General features: G+C 45.8%; 1 protein-coding gene across 15 annotated transcripts in view; it reads left to right on the plus strand.

Annotated features, from left to right (window-relative positions):
* The window catches only part of LOC106566645 (membrane-associated guanylate kinase, WW and PDZ domain-containing protein 1), a 196,778-nt gene that overhangs the window by 160,780 nt on the left and 14,367 nt on the right, over positions 1 to 21,631 (plus strand). For 13 of the 15 annotated variants that reach the window (XM_045693040.2, XM_014134876.3, XM_014134866.3 and 10 more), the window contains 6 exons: positions 2,741 to 2,775; positions 5,092 to 5,356; positions 8,147 to 8,238; positions 12,532 to 12,727; positions 12,991 to 13,293; positions 18,470 to 18,673. In XM_045693040.2, coding sequence (XP_045548996.1) covers positions 2,741 to 2,775; positions 5,092 to 5,356; positions 8,147 to 8,238; positions 12,532 to 12,727; positions 12,991 to 13,293; positions 18,470 to 18,673 — 1,095 coding nt within the window. The remainder of the gene's footprint in view (positions 1 to 2,740; positions 2,776 to 5,091; positions 5,357 to 8,146; positions 8,239 to 12,531; positions 12,728 to 12,990; positions 13,294 to 18,469; positions 18,674 to 21,631) is intronic. The other 2 variants (XM_045693037.2, XM_014134868.3) reach the window with 2 other exon arrangements.

Genomic DNA, 21,631 nt, shown 5'->3' on the forward strand with positions numbered 1-21,631 from the left:
AAAGTACAGATGCAGCATGCTCCATGTTAAACAGAAAGCGCTACTGTAGTTTGATAATGACCTCTAATGCGCTATCAAATTCCCTAGTTACACTATACATCAATCTGGTTTTCTAGGTAATATGCTATCAATCTGGTTTCCTAGGTAGTATGCTATCAATCTGGTTTCCTAGGTCGTATGCTATCAATCTGGTTTCCTAGGTAGTATGCTATCAATCTGGTTTCCGGGGCTCACGGCCGTAGTATGCTATCACGGATCCGGTGGCCCTGGTTCCTAGGTAGTATGCTATCAATCTGGTATCCTAGGTGGTATGCTATCAATCTGGTATCCTAGGTGGTATGCTATCAATCTGGTATCCTAGGTGGTATGCTATCAATCTGGTATCCTAGGTAGTATTCTGCTGCAGGTGTTTTTTTATAATAGCCTACATGACCTTAGAATTAATTATAAGGTTCTATCTGCAAAAATATGATTCTGAGATAATTGGCTTTAACGTTCCAAACCCTCATTGGTAAAACATGTTTTATCTTGTATTCTTTATGGCTTAACAACTGGAGAATATTACCTAGGTAGAGGACATTGTACAGAACAAGGCTATGTCAATAACTCAGTGTTGACAAAATGCAGCTAGAACCTTAGAATTCCTGTTGAATTGATACAAAGACAAAGAAGGAAGGGACAATAGTGCTTATCGGTATCTCTGTTGCTCTGCTCAGTGGGCTACTTGTCATGGATTCCGTACCAGTTGCTTGAAACAGGTTGATTGTATCAGTTGATTTTACAATTTAGGGTTTTGTTTCACAGCTAAACTGTATGAATGGATATCATGGTTGTGAGGGGTTTGGAATAAGCTGTTCACTTTAAATGTAGATTATTGGTATTCATCATCCCATTACTTCTAGTGTGTGTGTGTTTGTGCGTGCGTGCGTGCGTGTGTGTGTGTGATAGTGAGAAGGAGAGTCAGAGGAGAGGGAGAGAGAGGTAGGGGGAGGGGTGGATGCCAGCAAGCAAGCCACACCGTGCAAGGATGAGAAGGGGGAGGGCATATGAAAAAAAGAGAGGGTGAGAAAGAGAGAGGGAGAAAGAGAGGGAGGGAGTAGACAAGATCTGCTTCTCAATGTGCGAGCGTTGAGCAGAGGAGCTGCTGCCTGCTGTAGTTGAACACACAGAGAGACATTCAGAAGATGCTCTCAGTGAGAGTGGAGCTGACAATGGCCGTCCATATCATGCTCAAGCTCCTGGACTCCTGGTAATACAGATGTAGGATCTTAATTTGATTACCCTGTTGCAGGATAACTTTCCTGCAATGCAGGAAATGTAAAACTTGTAGTGTATTTGAGGTTTAAAAAGGATTCTGAAGTTTAATTTCCCGATGAAATTTCAAACGTGATCTTCCTCTACGAAAAATGTATCAACCCATGCAAAAATGTCCATTAATTATAATCCACATAATAATTCACATTTCCTGTTGTTGCAGGATTATTTTCCTGCTGTAGCAAATTCGCTCAAATTAAGATCCTAAATCTGTAGTTGAGATTCTGCCTGCAGAGTGCTCTGTCTCATTCTCGTTTGGTGGTTTGGTCGCTCAGTGGCTCGTCTTCAGTGGTACGGTGGATGGGAGCAACCTTCTGCAGCGTCAGTCAGTCAGTCAGTCAGTCAGTCAGTAGCTCCTGTCCTAGTAGCAGGAGAGAGAAGGGGTGAGAGAGAAGGGGTGAGAGAGAAGGAGTGAGAGAGAAGGAGTGAGAGAGAGAGAGAGGTTGAGAGAGAGAGAGAGAGAGAGGGAGAGCAAGAGAGAAAGGGTGAGCGAGAGAGAGAGAGAGCAAGGGTGAGCGAGAGAGAGAGAGAGAGAGAGAGGGTGAGCGAGAGGGAGAGGGAGAGGGAGAGAGAGAGAGAGAGGGAGAGCGAGAGAGGGAGAGCGAGAGAGGGAGAGCGAGAGAGGGAGAGCGAGAGAGGGAGAGCGAGGGTGAGCGAGAGGGAGAGAGAGGGAGAGAGGGTGAGAGGGAGAGAGAGAGGGAGAGCGAGAGGGTGAGAGAGAGAGAGAGAGAGAGCGAGAGAGGGAGAGCGAGAGAGGGAGAGCGAGAGAGGGAGAGCGAGGGTGAGCGAGAGGGAGAGAGAGGGAGAGAGGGTGAGAGGGAGAGAGAGAGGGAGAGCGAGAGGGAGAGCGAGAGGGAGAGAGAGAGAGAGAGAGGGTGAGCGAGAGAGAGGGTGAGCGAGAGGGAGAGAGAGAGGGAGAGAGGGTGAGAGGGAGAGAGAGAGGGAGAGAGAGAGGGAGAGAGGGTGAGCGAGAGGGAGAGGGAGAGAGAGAGAGAGAGGGAGAGCGAGAGAGGGAGAGCGAGAGAGGGAGAGCGAGGGTGAGCGAGAGGGAGAGAGAGAGGAGAGAGGGTGAGAGGGAGAGAGAGAGGGAGAGCGAGAGGGAGAGGGTGAGCGAGAGAGAGGGTGAGCGAGAGGGAGAGAGAGAGAGAGAGAGAGAGAGAGAGAGAGAGAGAGAGTTATCAGACCGCATGGGGAGGCGGTGATCACTCTGGCTAACGCACAACGTAGCACAGCGCAGCGCCACTCTGAGAATGAGAGAGAGTGAGAGCTGGGCTAGCTCAGCTCTGCAGCAGGACCCGTCGTCCTTCCCTCCATCCTTGCGTCCCTCTGTCCGTCCGGTGAAGTGGTTGTTTTTGCTCGGGGTGGACGGTTACGGAGTAACACCGGTCATTAATGCTCTCTCTGTCTCTCTGCCGCTGCTTTGCAGGAGTGGTGCCGGCCAAGAGGAGCCCCAAGCTAGTGGTAAGTACAACACAACTCTCTTCTCCTTCTTCTCCTCCCTTCTTCTCCCTTTCCTCTGCATGTGTTAGTGTTATTCCCCCGGTGCATGCCTGCTTTCTGCTGGATGGATGTGGGGGCTATTTAAAGAACAAAAGACATGCAGCCTTCCATATACCTCCCCTGCGAACTTTTCTTTCTCCCCTCTTTCCCCTCTCTCGCTCCCTCACTGTGACCTCGTTTTCTCTTTCTCAATTTCCCCATTGCTCCCTCTCCCTGTCTTTTCTCTCTCCATATTATATCTCTCTTTCTCTCCCGCTTTCCCTCTCTTCCTCCCTCCACCTCTCCCATGCTGTCATACTATCAGCGATTAAGGTTGGCCTTGGTGCCCTGGTTGAGTCGTTGTATTAGTGACCAGCTGGTAGGGGTGGCATAGGGTCATGGATGAAGGGAATGGGGGAGGGAGGGAGGGGCTGTCATATAGCAGTGGCTTGTGTAGAGGAGGATAGATTAACAAATAATGATGGAATGAGGGAAAGACCTGAAGGAAATGTTAGAGGCACTCTATGGGAGTGACTCACATGCTTGAGCCCACAGGTACAGTGGACAGAGAGGAGGAGAGGCACATTAGCTACCTCAGTGCTGGAGCAGTAGGATGGTCTCTCCAGGGACAATAACTTTATTCCGAGGTTTAAAGAGCGAACGCCTCCTCATCTTTAACACTCATCTTAACCTGATGAGAAAGCAATACTGGCTATGAGGAGACAACACTCCAGCTGTAAATAACACTCAGCCCAAGGCATCCCCTGGAGCCTCATCCAGAGTGTAAAGTTGTCCCTAGAACGGATCCTAGATCCGTTTTGTGTTCTGCCCCCCTATTGGTTTAAATCAAGATTTGGGGAGGCAGCAAAGGAGGAACACTCCACTCATAGTGATTTATGCTCCCAACTGTGTTTTTATTATGACTGTTTATCAAACCTTAGCTCGTCATAAAGGGAGGGTGGGCTAAACCTAGTTCAGTGCCAAACTGGCAACTTCTACCCACAGCCATCCACAGAGTATGTATACTATAGGAATGTGGATAATACATTACATACATATTTCAGCGTTCCTGTTAACAGGAAGCGGAGCTATTTGGGATTAGGGATTAGTGGGATATGGCATCGGTCATAGATGGGGCGTCGCTGATTGAGGTCATGTGACAGGGTGGGGGAGAGCTTTGTAAGGTTTGAGCGGGGGCAATGGTGACCCTGTTCGGTTGCCACTGTCAATTCGTTTTTCACGATGGGAAAGCAGGCTTTGTGTTGTATCATTGAAATGTTAGGCTGCATGCAAGTCTGTGTCAGCCTCTACGCGCTGTTCTGCCTCTGATGCTGGGCTTTAAATATGTGCTTAGAGTACACTGCCATTTGCAAGAGGGACCCAACTGTCTTGGTGCATTTGCAAAGTGTGGGCTTGTAAGTGTGTTTTTGTTTCTACTAACAAGCCTATGTTTGCTTTTCCTCTCATGCATGATGTTGATTTTAATATTTCATCAACCATAACAAATATTAATTTGTCTTAATTATCAAATGTCTTAATTGATCTAGGGACAAGCTGATGACATGTTTCCTTGACCTGACTCCATGTGTTCAATGTGTTAGACACGTACAGGTTTTTCATATTCCATTTTCATAAGCTTCTTCAAATGTCTCACAGTCTTATAACCAAGCTTAGAGGTCTTATATTCAGTGAATTGCACTGGACTGAATATATTATTATTATTATTGTTTTTAATAAAAAACTGAAAAGTAGTGTTATTGGCTGAGAGGTTTGGAACATTAATACTGTACAATTGTGAAAGTGATGATAATGCCCTTTTAGTGTAAGAGCTGTTTGAGAAGACCGTTTTGGTGGGAAGCAGTTCTCGCCTGCCTGGTGTCATGATAAACGGGGGGACATGAACGTAGTGTGTGTATGAATAAACACATCGTGTTGTCTTATTGTATTATAAAGAAACTATTCAGAGACTGTTCTGTGTGTGGGCGTCATAGAAACCATGTCATCTCTCCCGCACACCGTTGGAATACAGCTCTTACTGACAGACACAATCAATTCACTTGGTGTTTCTATGATAATGACCTTGGATGGTTGTTTCATTCTTGTCTCTCTCTACTACCTTACCTTCTTACTCATCTCTCTTTTTTCACTTCCTGTCTTTATTCTGTCTTCTCTTATTCGGCCCTCTCTTTCTCCTTCCTTTCTCACTATCACCTCACCTTCTCCTCTCGTCTTATCTCTCTCCCCCTGTCTTCCACCCTTTCTCCCTCCTTTCTCTCCCTCCCCATTATTTCCATTCAGCAGCAGCTGGAGAGGAAGGACAGTCAGAGCAGCTCCCAGCACAGTGTGTGCAGCCATCGCAGCACCCACACAGACTCTCCCAGCCACCCCTCCTCCAACATGCCCAGTGAGGCCGTAGGCCCCCCTCCGGCCGCCCCCACCCAGCTGCTGCCTGGCCTGCCTCCCCTGCCCACCCAGGACCCTGGAGATGGTACCATGACCCTCCAGAAGAAGCCAGACCCCTTCAAGATCTGGGCCCAGTCCAGGAGCATGTATGAGAGCAGACGTGAGTCATCACTTCACTGTGGTTGTTTGGCACAACTGACAAGTGTAGGTTCAACAATGCTGCCGAACACAAATACATCAAACATGTATCAACTAGAGTGAATGAGCCTGGGATCTGATCATCATGTCTGTTGATTGGTGGGAAGAGAGAAACTCTTGAAACTTTTCTGATTATTCTGTTGGGATTTGACTAGACAGTGTATGAGTTTGTTTAAGTAAGTGGGTGTTGCATTGTGTCCTGGAGGAGAAGCATGGTTAAGTACTTTGTAGGAGCAGCTCTGTGTGTGTGTGTGTGTGTGTGTGTGTGTGTGGTATGAGTGTATGAGTCAAACCTGACTCTGTGACAGAAGATGTCCCGGAGAGCTTAGTCTCCCTGCTCTGTGAAGCTATCGACACCTCTCAATTTATAAACACCTGCATTTCCAAACACTCAGAGGAGTGTGTAGGTCTGATGTCAGCGGAAGAAGGGACTAGAAATGAAGGATCACATGCATCCTACCTTGCTGATGGCTCAGAAATGAAAATGATGTTATATCCAGTGTTGACCCAAGCCTACGTCATGAGCTATTTGACAAAAATAATGTAGATGTTCTCATCAGCAGAAAAAATAAATACATCTATTTGAACAATAGTGTGGTGCATACAATACTTTTTCCTTGTTCTAACCCTAAGAATTGGGAATGATAGAAGGTAGACTGGGCGATAGAAGGCACCCCCGTTTTGAGTTGTAAAAGCAGAAACATCTGTTCTTAACTCTCCCCCATATCCTTTGCAGTCAAAACTCAGGTCCTCCATTATTCATGAGTGGAGGAGGACGCCACCCCACTTATTTACTATACTCACTACAAGTCTCTTGAGAGAAATGGTTTGTTCTCCAAACAATGGGTCATTAATTTCCATCTAGGGGGCAATATGATGACTCCTCGAGAAAAACAGTTATTCTTTATTAAAGAGTCTGGTCATTTACAGTACATTGCAACATATACAATTAAACTGAGTGGGGAGACAAGCAAACATAACTTAGTGTAATAGGAATGTAATGTTGTTTTCTTGAATGCCATTTGCACTTTATAAGAGGCAGGCCATTGCATGTCTGGCAACAATAATGTGTTTACATTCAAGGTGTATTAAAAATGCATCCATTATCAGAATATGCTCATTATGTGTGCACGTGCAGTGTGTGTGTGTGTGTGTGTGTGTGTGTGTGTGTGTGTGTGTGTGTGTGTGTGTGTCTGTCTGTCTGTGTCAGTGTGTAGTGCTAGTTGCCTGCCAGCCTGTTTGTGTGCGTGCTAGCAGTGCTGGTTAATCCATGCAGGTGGTGTTGCAGTGATGGTTAATCAGTGCAGGCGGTGTTGCAGTGATGGTTAATCAGTGCAGGCGGTGTTGCAGTGCTGGTTAATCCATGCAGGTGGTGTTGCAGTGCTGGTTAATCCATGCAGGCGGTGTTGCAGTACTGGTTAATCAGTGCAGGCGGTGTTGCATGCTGGTTAATCAGTGCAGGTGGTGTTGCAGTGCTAGTTAATCCATGCAGGCGGTGTTGCAGTGTTGGTTAATCAGTGCAGGTGGGGTTGCAGTGCTGGTTAATCAGTGCAGGTGGGGTTGCAGTGCTGGTTAATCCATGCAGGCAGTGTTGCAGTACTGGTTAATCAGTATGTAAAGTAGAGCCAGTAGAATCTAGGTCTGCTGCTGATTAAATATTAACTGGGCCTGGTGATCCCTCCGCAATGGAGCTGATCTTACTGTTTGTTGGGCTGGATTATTAGAATGGGTTAGAGTTGGAGATGGGGGTTGAGAGGAAAGGAGAGGTATTTAATGTGTGCTGGTGCGTCTGTGTGTCTGTTGTGGACTCATATGGTGTTCTGTGGTGTCAGGAGATAGGACTGAGACAGGGCTAGAGATGAGACCATGCTGGGACCCTCCTGCAGAGGATATTTTTGCTGACAGTTACAGACTGTGCGTGCGTGTGTGCGTGCAAGAGAGAGAGAGAGAGATCTGCTGTGCTAGGGACAGGGATCAGTGGAAGGCTAATGACTTATCCAACCTGCAGACAGACAGACAGACAGACAGACAGACAGACAGACAGACAGACAGACAGACAGACAGACAGACAGACAGACAGACAGACAGACAGACAGACAGACAGACAGACAGACAGACAGACAGACAGACAGACAGACAGCTAGCTGAGGGCTAATAAAACCTATGTGGCAGACAGAAGGTGCCTCAGGAGAAGTGGTCCATGCCCTGTGTTCAGACTGGCCCTGTGGGTGAACAGACTAACACCAAATTGCCTGTGTCCTCCCACAGCCACGTGTGTTTGTGTTCCACAGAGAGAGACGGAACGAGAAAAAGAGGCAGAGAGTTAAAAGGTCACATTCATAGAGAGCATGTACATGGCATTTGTTCCTCCTGTCCTCTGGGAGCCAACCCTGTACCTGAAAGAAGGAACCTAATATGCCAAGTGATGCAGAGGAGAGTAGAGAGGAGGGGGTGTTCATACCAGATTGTTTAATAACAAGATCTAACTGAACTGAATTTAAATGTAGTCCAACGCCAGGATAGTGGGCTTGAATCCCGGGACCACCCATACGTAAAATGCATGGATGCATGACTGTAAGTCACTTTGGATTAAAGTGTCTGCAAAATGGTATTTATTATATTATGATTATGAATACTGAACTTAATTGCAGTGTATTGATTAATGCAACAGTCATGCCGTAGGTTTAACTTTCTGAGTGTCAGGTCTACTCTCTGTTTCACTTCCACTGAGCTCTTGTGTTGTGTGTTTCAGAGCCAGATTGCCAGGAGCAGGAGATCTTCCTGTGGCGGAAGGATACAGGTTTTGGGTTCCGCATCCTGGGAGGAAATGAGGCCGGAGAGCCGGTGAGTATCCCTGCACCATTCCTCCACCATATCCCTTGTCTGTCACTGTTAAGTTTGGATGCGCCAAGGAAAAGCAAAAGGTTTGTAATGGGATCTTTTCATGCAGCACACCATTCACTTACAGTGCATTCGGAATCTACACACAATAGCCCATAATGACAAAGCAAAAACATGTTTTTATTTTTGCAAATGTATATAATAAACTAAAAAATGAAATATCACATTTACATAAGTACTCAGACCCTTTACTCAGTACTTTGTTGAAGCACCTTTGGCAGCGGTTACAGCCTCGAGTCTTCTTGGGTGTGACGCTACAATCTTGGCACACCTGTATTTGGAGAGTTTCTCCCATTCTTCTCTGCAGATCCTCTCAAGCTCTGTCAGGTTGGATGGGCAGCGTTTCTACACAGCTATTTTCAGGTCTCTCCAGAGATGTTCGATCGGGTTCAAGTCCAGGCTCTGGCTGGGCCACTCAAAGCCATTCAGAGACTTGCGTTGTCTTGGCTGAGTGCTTAGGGTTGTTGTCCTGTTGGAAGGTGAACCTTCGTCCCTGTCTGAGGTTCTGAGAGCTCTGGAGCAAGTTTTCATCAAGGATCTCTCTATACGTTGCTCTGTTCATCTTTCCCTCGATCCTGACTAGTCTCCCTGCCGCTGAAAACATCCCCATAGCATGATGATGCCACCACCATGCTTCACCGTAGGGATGGTGCCAGGTTTCCTCCAGACATGATGCTTGTTATTCAGGCAAAATAGTTCAATCTTGGTTTCATCAGACCAGAGCATCTTGTTTCTCATGGTCTGAGAGTCTTTGGGTGCCTTTTGGCAAACTCCAAGCGGGCTGTCATAAGCCTTTTACTGAGGAGTGGCTTCTGTCTGGTCACTCTACCATGAAGGCCTGATTGGTGGAGTGCTACAGAGATTGTTGTCCTTCTTGAAGGTTCTCCCATCTCCACAGAGGAACTCTAGAGCTCTGTCAGAGTGACCGTTGGGTTCTTGGTCACCTCCCTGACCAAGTGTGTGCCTTTCCAAATCATGTCCAATCAATTGAATTTACCACAGGTGGAATCCAATCAAGTTGTAGAAACATCTCAACAATAATCAATGGAAACATGATGGACCTGAGCTCAATTTCAAGTCTCATAGCAAAGGGTCTGAATACTTATGTAAATAAGGTATTTCTGTTTTTTGTTTTTATTAAATGTGCAAACATTTCTAAAAACCTCTTTTCGTTTCGTCATTATGTGGTATTGTGTGTAGATTGATGAGAACTTTGGCTGTAACGTAACAAAATGTGTGAAAAAAGGCACTGTATACATGACTGACAATTAAGCATTTCAAAGCCAGACTGGAAGCATAAAAGATGTATCGGCATTCCCCATGTCTGGTTATTACATCACGTGTTACATCATAAATAAACACTAAACAAAGTTTTGAATTAAACAGCACTGCTGCATGATACTGCGTGTTAAAAGGGCAGCTGATGTACTGAACCCTCAATATTCTATTACAGCCTCATCACTATGTTTCCTGTCAGAGTCCCATGCCTTTTGGGTTTTCTTTGTTAAACTCTCTGGGAAATGTGGGACGCAGGGCGCCAAATAGCAGGGCGCCAAATTCAAAACAACAAAGATCTCATAATTCAAATTTCTCAAACATACAACTATTTTACACCATTTTAAAGATGAACTTCTCGTTAATCCAACCACATTGTCCGATTTAAAAAAGGCTTTATGGAGAAAGTATAGCATTAGATTATGTTCGGACAGCGCCGAGACAAGAAAAACTACACAGCCATTTTCCAAGCAAGAAGAAGCGTCACAAAACATGAAATACAGCTAAAATTAATCACTAACCTTTGATGAGCTTCATCAGATGGCACTCATAGGACTTCATGTTACACAATACATGTATGTTTTGCTCGATGAAGTTCATATTTATATCCAAAAACCACATTTTACATTGGCGTGTAATGTTCAGAAATGTTTTTTCTGTAATTTACAGAAATACTCATCATAAACATTGATAGAATATTAAACTGTTATTCAAAGAATTATAGATACACTTCTCCTTAATGCAACCGCTGTGTCAGATTTAAAAAAAAAACTTTACAGCGAAAGCACACTTTGCAATAATCTGAGTACAGCGTTCAGACACGAAACTAAACCCGCCATTTTTTGGAGTCAACAAAACTCAGAAATAATATTATAAATATTCACTTACCTTTGATGATCTTCGTCGGAATGCACTCCCAGGAATCCCAGTTCCCCAATAAATGTTCATTTGTTTCGACAAAGTGCATATATATGTCCAAATACCTCCTTTTTGTTTGCGCTTTCGGTAGAGTACTCCAAATGCACTGTGCTCGCGCAGTTAAGTTCAGATGAAAAGTCAAAAAAGTTATATTACAGATGACGTATAGAATGTCAAACGATGTATAGAATCAATCTTTAAGATGTTTTTATCATAAATCTTCCATAACATTCCAACCGGACGATTCCTTTGTCTTCCAAAAATAAAAGAAACCCTCTGAGCTCATGTCATTTTCTCACTCATCTAATTCCAGGAGCTCTTGTTCTCTCCCTATTCACAGTAGAAGCAACGTTCTAAAGACTGTTGACACCTAGTGGAAGCCTTAGGAAGTGCAAAATGAACCCTAAGTCACTGTATACTGGATAGGGAATCACTTGAAAAACTACAACCTCAGATTTCCTAACTTCCTGGTTGGATTTTTTTCTCAGGTTTTTGCCTGCCATATGAGTTCTGTTATACTCACAGACATCATTCAAACAGTTTTAGAAACTTCAGAGTGTTTTCTATCGACATCTACTAATAATATGCATATCCTACCTTCTGGGCCCGAGTAACAGGCAGTTTAATTTGGGCACGTCATTCATCTGAATTTTCAAACACACACACGCACGCACGCACGCACACACACACAAACACACACACACACACACACTCTCACACACACACACACACACAAACACACACACACACACACACACACACACACACACACACACACACACACACACACACACACACACACACACACACACACACACACACACAACACTCATTCTGTGTCAGCTCACACTGTGATGCTCAACCAAACCAACAGCCTCATAGTCTTCCTTCTCTCTTCTGTGCATCAGTTGTTCTCCCCCACTCTCTCCCTCTAATTTGAAGCAGTAGAAATGTAGATTCCACTGTCTGTTTTTGTGTCTCTGAGAGAGATGACTGGTGCTGTCGTTACATGAGGTAGGCCTGCGTGCTGTTCTTAGGAGATTCGTTTAGGCAGACTTAGACAAAAGGTGTTGGTTATGTGGCATATTTTTCTTTCAGAGACATGAACAGAGAGAAAGTAGAAAAAGGGAGTTTTATATATATATATATATATATACCTATATATATATATATATACTGTATATATGCTGACAGGTGTATTAAATCAAGCACACACCCATGCAATCTCCATAGACAAACATTGGCAGTAGAAGGGCCTTACTGAAGAGCTCAGTAACTTTCAACGTGGGACCGTCATAGGATGCCACCTTTCCAAAAAGTCAGTTCGTAAAATTTCTGCCCTACTAGAGCTGCCCCAGTCAACTGTAAGTGCTGTTATTGTGAAGTGGAAACATCTAGGAGCAACAACGGCTCAGATGCGAAGTGGTAGCCCACACAAGCTCACAGAATGGGACCGCCGAGTGCTGAAGCGCATACCAAGTTCCAAACAGCCTCTGAAAGCAATGTCAGCACAATAACTGTTCGTCGGGAGCTTCATCAAAGGGGTTTCCATGGCCGAGAAGCCACACACAAGCCTAAGATCACCATGCACAATGCCAAGCATCAACTGGAGTGGTGTAAAGCTAGCCGCCATTAGACTCTGGAGCAGTGGAAACTCTTCAGTGATGAATCACGCTTCACCATCTGGCAGCTGTACGGACAAATCTGGGTTTGGAGGATGCCAGGAGAACGCTATCTGCCCCAATGCATAGTGCCAACTGTAAAGTTTGGTGGAGGATAAATAATGGTCTGGGGCTGTTTTTCATGGTTCGGGCTAAGCCCCTTAGTTCCAGTTCAGGGACATTTTAACGCTACAGCATCCAATGGCATTCTAGACGATTCTGTGCTTTGGGATGGAATGGAACATCAAATGGTTTAATTTAGCTGCGTTGAACTTGAACTACAAGTGAAGTACAAGGCTGATTTATATGTATCATGTTTTGTAGATCTAGAGTATTCCCATAATGAAGTACAGAGCTAATGTATCTGTATGGTATTTTGTAGATCTACATTGGGCACATAGTGAAGTATGGAGCAGCAGATGAGGACGGGCGTCTGCGTTCGGGGGACGAGCTCATCTGTGTGGACGGCACGGCCGTGGTGGGCAAGTCTCACCAGCTGGTGGTGCAGCTGATGCAGCAGGCCGCCAAACAGGGCCACGTCAACCTCACTGTCCGGCGCAAGAGCTCAGGATACGGAGGTGAGGACTGGTCACAGAGACAGCATAGGCATATGCATACACAGGCAAACACTCACCTACACACACTCACCCACACACACTCACCACACACTCCACAACAGCGGCCACCTACACTACCCACGCTAGTTAAAACCTATTGCTTATTGGCTCAGTGAACTATCACTAGCCCCTGCCAAACATAAGGAGAAGAAAAAAAATATATTAGCTGAACACCGTTTTTATATTGCCTGTCCACCTCTTCATTCCCCCCATCTCTTCTTCAGTGGGTAAAGGGGAGGGTGACGTGCCCCCGTCCCCGGCCTCGTCGCACCACAGCAGCACCCAGGCCCCCTCCCTGACAGAGGGCAAGCGGACCCCCCAGGGCAGCCAGAACTCCCTCAACACAGTCAGCTCCGGCAGTGGCTCCACCAGTGGGATCGGCAGTGGGGGAGGAGGGGGCTCCGGCAGTGCTGTGGTCCCCGCAGCCCTGCAGCCATATGACATGGAGATCCAACGCGGAGAGAATGAGGGCTTCGGATTCGTCATTGTGTCGTCGGTCTCCAGGCCTGATGCTGGGACTACTTTGGGTGAGTGGGATGGGCAATGCTACGGTGGGCTGGGTTATGGTGAGCTGAGTGGGATGGGCAATGTTACGGTGGGCTGGGTTATGGTGAGCTGAGTGGGATGGGCAATGTTACGGTGGGCTGGGTTATGGTGAGCTGAGTGGGATGGGCAATGTTACGGTGGGCTGGGTTATGGTGAGCTGAGTGGGATGGGCAATGTTACGGTGGGCTGGGTTATGGTGAGCTGAGTGGGATGGGCAATGTTACGGTGGGCTGGGTTATGGTGAGCTGAGTGGGATGGGCAATACTACGGTGGGCTGGGTTATGGTGAGCTGAGTGGGATGGGCAATACTACGGTGGGCTGGGTTATGGTGAGCTGAGTGGGATGGGCAATACTACGGTGGGCTGGGTTATGGTGAACTGAGTGGGATGGGCAATACTACGGTGGGCTGGGTTATGGTGAGCTGAGTGTGATGGGCAATACTACGGTGGGCTGGGTTATGGTGAGCTGAGTGGGATGGGCAATACTACGGTGGGCTGGGTTATGGTGAGCTGAGTGGGATGGGCAATACTACGGTGGGCTGGGTTATGGTGAGCTGAGTGGGATGGGCAATACTACGGTGGGCTGGGTTATGGTGAGCTGAGTGGGATGGGCAATACTACGGTGGACTGGGTCATGGTGAGCTGAGTGGGATGGGCAATACTACGGTGGGCTGGGTTATGGTGAGCTGAGTGGGATGGGCAATACTACGGTGGGCTGGGTTATGGTGAGCTGAGTGGGATGGGCAATACTACGGTGGGCTGGGTTATGGTGAGCTGAGTGGGATGGGCAATACTACGGTGGGCTGGGTTATGGTGAGCTGAGTGGGATGGGCAATACTAAGGTGGGCTGGGTTATGGTGAGCTGAGTGGGATGGGCAATACTACGGTGGGCTGGGTTATGGTGAGCTAGACTTTGCTACTATGCTGGGTTTAGTTGCAATTTTTTGTCAACTGAGAATCAGTTATCATTTGCTCTCGGTTGAGCTGGGTTGAACTGAAAATATGGTTAAATCTGGCATGTAATCTTGGCGAAGCCTGATCTGCTGATTGACTTTACTGTGGTTCCGAACAGACCCGAGGACAACCCGGTCCGATCCGAGTTAGGGAAGCAGCAGAGAAATATATTTTTTAATAAGATACTTAGTTAACCGGAGATGATAAAGCATAAGAGAGGTAGAGAGTGGTGATGCTCTAGCAGGGGCTGTGTGAGTGTGTAGGCTACTAGGAGTTTGACCGAGTGACACAGTAACAGGGAGGAGGGAGGGAGAGACAAGAGACCGCAACCAACCAGGCTGACTCACACTATAGTAGACTAATAGCTGCCATAGCTAGGTTATTCATCATCCAATATGATTACTAGTGCCTGTCTTGACTGCATCAAACCGGGAGAAGCTAGCTAGGCTAATTGAGGCTGCATGCGCTTTCTCGTCCTACACGATTACAAATAACAACAACTCCATTCAGAATATACAGTAGCAGCCTACCTGTTGGCTCTTGGTCATTGTAGCCTATCCTTCTCCTTTAACTTTGAATTCCTTCATTTTAATTCCATCTTCCATTGATTAGATTTCTCCTAACTTTTGCCCCACATGGAGGCTCTATGACTGTAGCCTATTGTCACTTTGATGACTTATGATTGGCCAACAACAAGCTACACACACCCCTCTCGTGAAAAGTAAAGAGCAGCAGCATAAATTATAAAATGTCTCTCTATCGCTATTGCAGCAGTCACTGTCGGATCAGTTAAAATTACACATACCCAAGACCCATGACAATCAGATCCAACCAGACCCGTGACATTATTTAGAACAGCCAAAATAATGTAAAGACAAGTACCTGAGGGATAGTAAGTATCAGGGGTTGGAACCTAAATTATTTAGTTCTGAACAGAAGCTACTAAATAGTAATTTCGTTCCACTGTTCCGACCAGCAAAATAAAGATCTGAACCAGTTAAAAATGCTGGGCAGGTCATTGTTTTGGCCATTATTTTGAATACCATGGCTATGCCCCCATAGGATGACAATGCCCCCATCCATATGGCATGAGTGGTCACTGAATGGTTTGATGAGCATGAAAATTATGTAAACCATATGCTATGCTGAGATTCTCTATCACGCCTGAGACAACGTTTTTCACCACCATCAGCAAAAGACCAAATTATGGAATTTCTTGTGGAAGAATAATGTTGCATCCCTCCAGTACAGTTCCAGACACTAGAATCTAGGCCAAGGCGCATTGAAGCTGTGGTGGCCCAACGCCCTATTAACACACTTTATGTTGGTGTTTCCTTTATTTTGGCAGTTACCTGTACATACACAGTATTAACAATATTTTTTGACAAGCAACCCTTTAAAGGTTAACTTATGCTCAAGAACAGTTCTCAAGTGATTGTGTAGGCGCTAAGCCTAAAAACTAATAACAGAACACTCCTGATGTTATTTAGACAACCTATTTCCTTAAAAAGTCCCTCTCAAAGTTTTCAAAGTGAGACAAGGAAATTGTGAAAAAGCATGATTCTGCCAAGCAAGCACTCCAGTAAGCACACAACCCTAACAGTGCATCAGCACTGCCCGCCAGTCCGCTTGCCACTCAGTGACATGATTGATCATTTCTTGGGGGTGGAATTACAATATTTTGACAGTCACTCCTCATTGAGTTCCCACCTGCTTTATTAATAGCAGGGCATCCGTTTCTGACGGGAGTGGACTTAACGACACAGCCCCGAGGTCACAAACCCAACAATCATGAGCTTAGGGAAACAGAAATCTCTTTATGTGCCCAGACACATTCACTGCCAGGGATAAGCCTGGTTGATGCTTTATCAAAAACACCATCATCACAGATTCAAAAGGCAGACTTGTAGCCGACCCTGGCTGATTCACTCAGCATGTAATTGAAGTTCCACCGAGCACAATCTATAGCTGTCCATACCGTTTATCTATGAAAGCAAAATAGTGAAATTGGCCCCATTAAGGTCACTCAGCCGTCAACGAGGGATTTTAAATGTCCTCCTCTGAACAAATGTGGTATCAAGCTCCCACTGATGAGTTTGCAGCACCAATGTCACTCCAAGGTCTCCTAACACAGCTCGCCTGATGACCAGGAAGATGTAGCATGGTGTGAAACATGCTATAGGGCCAGGCTACTATCAAATATATGTTTTGTTAGCTACTGTGCCATGCAAAGGGCCCGGTTCCATTGATCCTGTGGGCTGTAGCTGAAGCCCCATAAAATAGAAAGTAGAGGTACTCCCACACATTAACTCTGTACTGTTACCCCCTGTATATTGCCTTGTTATTGTATTGTGTTACTTTTTATAATTTTTTACTTTAGTTTATTTGGTAAATATTTTCTTAACTCTTTCTTGAACTGCATTTTAAGGGCTTGTAAGTAAGCATTTCACGGTAAGGTCTGTTGAATTCGGCGCATCTGACAAAGTTTGATTCGATTTTTATGTATCATTTATACAAGCAGGAGAAATCCCATTGAGACTTGTCTCTTTTTTTACGGGTGACCTGAATGTGCTCGCCTGCATCGTCTGCAGCTGGGTCCTCAGACTGAGAGTGACAATACCTGTCTCTGTCTCAACTGTCTCTGTCGGTGTCTCAAATTATACTCTATATTCTCCATGTATTGCAGTACTTCTGACCAGACCAGAGCTGTATATTCTCAATGTATTGCAGTACTTCTGACCAGACCAGAGCCCTATGTGGGTATCATTTGAGAGTTTCTTCCTGTCTCATTCTCTCTCGCTGTGCCTACTGCTTTAGCCCCATCACCCCTGTGGGGATGGGATGAATGAATGTGCTGATAAGGGTTGTTCCTCTATCCAATCTCTCCTTCTACTAGTATAGGTCCCATAGAGAGACATGATCACAAACGGATGGACATGCACTATCTATGGATTCTTCTTTAGCCTGAAAGGGCCATAGATGTTTTAGGGTATTGTGACGGACAAAGAGCTTTCCGCTGGCTTTATCCCTCTCCCGTACATCATACTATGCAAACCCCTTTTCTCCCTCCAGCCCAGCCCATCCTCCCATAATGAACTCATGTGTGCTGGTGTTGTGCTCAGCAGATTGGGTATTAAATCCTGGGTATTTGTCACACCCCGTAATGTCCCATATCTCATTATTTGGATAGAGTGACAGGATGCAAGTGCAGTTTTTAATCAAGGCGTAGGGAGGGGAGCTGGTAGCACAAGGTGATGTGATAAATATGGATGTGGGAGGGATGGAGAGCGGGAGGGGGAGAGAAAGAGGGGGGAGGAATGGAGAGAGACGGGAAGAGAGAGAGGTAGAGAGGAGGAGGGATGGAGGGAGAGAGGGGTGAGCAAGGGATGGGGGAGGGAGAGAGGGCTCCTTAGGGTCTGTTCAGAGCTGCTCTGTAAACAAGATGTGCTGTATTGAACACTGTCACTCTCCTTGTACAGCCCCATGCAATGCTAGCATCTCTCTGTCTGTAGCCTTTCTGATATACTGTAGTGCATGTTACTCTCTTGATGTCTGCGAGGATCCTGAGATTCCTCAGTGTCACTCTTTAGGAATCCATCTCATTCTCTGAGCCATTCCGAGGGCCAGAAACTCAGTTATCTCCAGTGACTTACCACTCCGCTGTGGCGTAGGCTGTATCCTCCACATCAATCCCTGGCTCCGATGGGGAGTGGAGGACAATCGTAAGGCCGTGTCAAGGCTATTGATAGCCTCCTGAGTGGGGGCCACGAAGGGCCCAGACCAGTTCCATGTCATTTAAGTCCCATCGATTAGCACGTCAGGGGTGCAGAGGACAACAGTAGAGAAAGCGACAGAGACAAGGGAAAGTGTATTCTCCCAGACCATTAATTCCTTAATGACCACCCAATACAAGTCTGTCCACCAATAGGGATGTAACCTGTGTTCCGCATGCATGCTCCTTGATTGGACCATTGTTTCAAGTGCAACAGTTGGCTGGTTCTTGGGTGGTTCTTGGGTGGTGCTCTCTGGGTGAATGGCCTATGGGGGTTTGGATGATTAACCCTTTGCTTCCCTTTCTCTTTTTTCCTTCTCTTTTCTTTTCCCATCCTCTTTTTCTCTTCCCATAATCGAATTATGTAATCAATAACCAAATCACATTAACACCCACCCACACACACACACTTACTACACATTAACATCAAAGCTGGAAATGCATGTGTGGCCATGCCCCACAAAATAGGGCGCATCATCGAGGGGAGCCCTGCGGACCGCTGTGGGAAACTGAAGGTTGGCGACCGCATCCTGTCCGTCAACGGCTGCTCCATCACCAATAAGTCCCACTCGGACATCGTCAACCTGATCAAGGAGGCAGGGAACACCGTCTCTCTGAGGATCATACCGGGTGACGGTAAGACTGTTTTTTTTTCTCTGGGCTGTTTTATAATGCAGTAGGGAGGAGAGTTATTCATGGCCTAGTGGGAGTCAGCTGGCACCACGGCTGTGCACTGGCAGAAGCACCTGGCAGAAGCACCAACCTGGGGAGCTACCTTGGGCTGCGAGAGGCCATGCTCCCTGCCCTGTGCTCAAAATGGGAGACTGTGAATGAGAAGGAAGTCACTCGATACTTTTCTGTAGTTAGTTTTAAGTTTTCCTCTCTTATGGTTAAAGGCCCAGTGAAGTAAAAAAAAAAAAAAAAAGTTTTTTATATTTTCACACTATGAGGTTAGAATAATACTGTGAAATTGTGAAAATGATGCCCTTTTAGTGTAAGAGCTGTTTGAAAAGCCTGTTTGGTGGAATGGAGTTTTGATCTGCCTGGTGACATCACCAAGCGGTAAATTAGTTAATAGACAAATAAGAAAGAGAGTTCCAAACCTCTCTGCCAATAACAGCTAGTTTTCAGTTTTCCCCTCTCCTCTCCATGAACAGTCCTAGCAAATTTTTGCTTGAAAAATTGCTCTTTGCTAAAAAAGCTATTTTTATTCATTTTTGACCGTTTAATTGAAAACACTTACTGTAAGGTACTTAATTTTTACCCAGAAATTATTTGATATTGAGATAAAAAACGGCTGCATTGTACCTAAGGTTGACTTCGACCCAGAGCTTGTGAATATCCCTGAGACTGAAACCATATCAGAGATGAATTTGTCAGTTGACATACAGTATGTGTGTGTTGATTGTAGTACAGCGGCTGATAGACACACTCATGTCATTTTGATGAACTGCAGTCCGTCAATTTGGTATTGGCTGCTACTTTGTAATGAAGAAAAAAAGTTAAATGTAGTGTATATGTAATCAGTGCATCCTGTTAGTGTTAATCTCCTCAGTCTAAATGGAACAAGGTGGCAGGAAATGCATACTTAATACTGGTTATGGCAGGAACAGTCTGTGACAGGAAGCTGTCTCCTTCCCCATGAGTAGGCATGTGTTGTTCCATGTCCCAGAACGACAATAAAGCCAGCCACTAGAATGCCCTTTCATTGGCTGAGCTGAGAGATTTGGCCCCTACGTGAGGATATGGATGTGGGTATGCAGACCCACGAGCCACTGCGGCCCCTCATGATGAGTTCAATTTTTTTTGTGGCCCCCACCGCCATCAAAGTATCCCATCCCTGTTCTAGACAGACTGGTAAAATGTAGCTTAATTAAGATGAGAGAGGAGGAGAATCAGTTGCACAAACACAAATTAGAAGAAAATGCAAAACCACTCATTAAACAAAGCGTGGCAGTTTTTTTAAAGATCACAATGACAACATCCAGGCAACATCCGCACCGAGCTAAAGGCAAGAGCTGCCGCTTACAAGGAGCGAGACACGAATCTGGACGCTTATAAGAAATCCCGCTATGCCCTCAGACGAAACCATCAAACAGACAAAGCGTCAATACAGGACTAAGATTGAATCCTACTACACCGGCTCTGATGTTCGTCGGATGTGGCAGGGCTTGAAAACTGTTACGGACTACAAAGGGAAACCCAGCCGCGAGCTGCTCCGTGACACGAGCCTACCAGACGAACTAAATGCCTTTTATGCTTGCTTCGAGGCAAGCAACACTGAAGCATGCATGAGAGCACCAGCTGCTCCAGATGACTGTGTGATCATGCTCTCCGTAGCCAATGTGAGCAAGACCTTTAAACAGGTCAACATTCACAAGGCCGCGTACTCAGAGTATGCGCGGACCAAGTGGCAAGGCCAACATTTTTTCACTCAACACAATGCTACAGGGAGCATGCAATTGGCATGCTGACTGCAGGAATGTACACGAGCTGTTGCAAAAGGATTTTCTAACGAATGTCCACCTCCAACATCGTTTTAGAGAATGCACAGTCGTGGCCAAAAGTTTTGAGAATGACACAAATATTAATTTCCACAAAGTTTGTTGCTTCAGTGTCTTTAGATATTTTTGTCAGATGTTACTATGGAATACTGAAGTATAATTACAAGCATTTCATAAGTGTCAAAGGCTTTTATTGACAATTACATGAAGTTGATAAAGAGTCAATATTTGCAGTATTGACCCTTCTTTTTCAAGACCTCTGCAATCCGCCCTGGCATGCTGTCAATTAACTTCTGGGCCACATCCTGACTGATGGCAGCCCATTCTTGCATAATCAATGCTTGGAGTTTGTCAGAATTTGTGGGTTTTTGTTTGTCCACCCGCCTCTTGAGGATTGACCACAAGTTCTCAATGGGATTAAGGTCTGGGGAGTTTCCTGGCCATGGACCCAAAATATCAATGTTTTGTTCCCCGAGCCACTTAGTTATCACTTTTGCCTTATGGCAACGTGCTCCATCATGCTGGAAAAGGCATTGTTTGTCACCAAACTGCTCCTGGATAGTTGGGAGAAGTTGCTCTCAGAGGATGTGTTGGTACCATTCTTTATTCATGGCTGTGTTCTTAGGCAAAATTGTGAGTGAGCCCACTCCCTTGGCTGAGAAGCAACCCCACACATTAATGATCTCAGGATGCTTTACTGTTGGCATGACACAGGACTGATGGTAGCGCTCACCTTGTCTTCTCCGGACAAGCTTTTTTCCGGATGCCCCAAACAATCAGAAAGGGGATTCATCAGATAAAATGACTCAGCAGTCCAATCCCTGTACCTTTTGCAGAATATCAGTCTGTCCCTGATGTTTTTCCTGGAGAGAAGTGGCTTCTTTGCTGCCCTTCTTTACACCAGGCCATCCTCCAAAAGTCTTTGCCTCACTGTGCATGCAGATGCACTCACACCTGCCTGCTGCCATTCCTGAGCAAGCTCTGTACTAGTGGTGCCCCGATCCCGCAGCTGAATCAACTTTAGTAGACGGTCCTGGCGCTTGCTGGACTTTCTTGGACGCCCTGAAGCCTTCTTCACAACAATTGAACC

This window comes from Salmo salar, chromosome 13 (genome assembly GCF_965601325.2).
Source record: "Salmo salar chromosome 13, fSalSal1, whole genome shotgun sequence".
In the NCBI taxonomy this organism is placed as follows: Eukaryota; Metazoa; Chordata; class Actinopteri; order Salmoniformes; family Salmonidae; genus Salmo; species Salmo salar.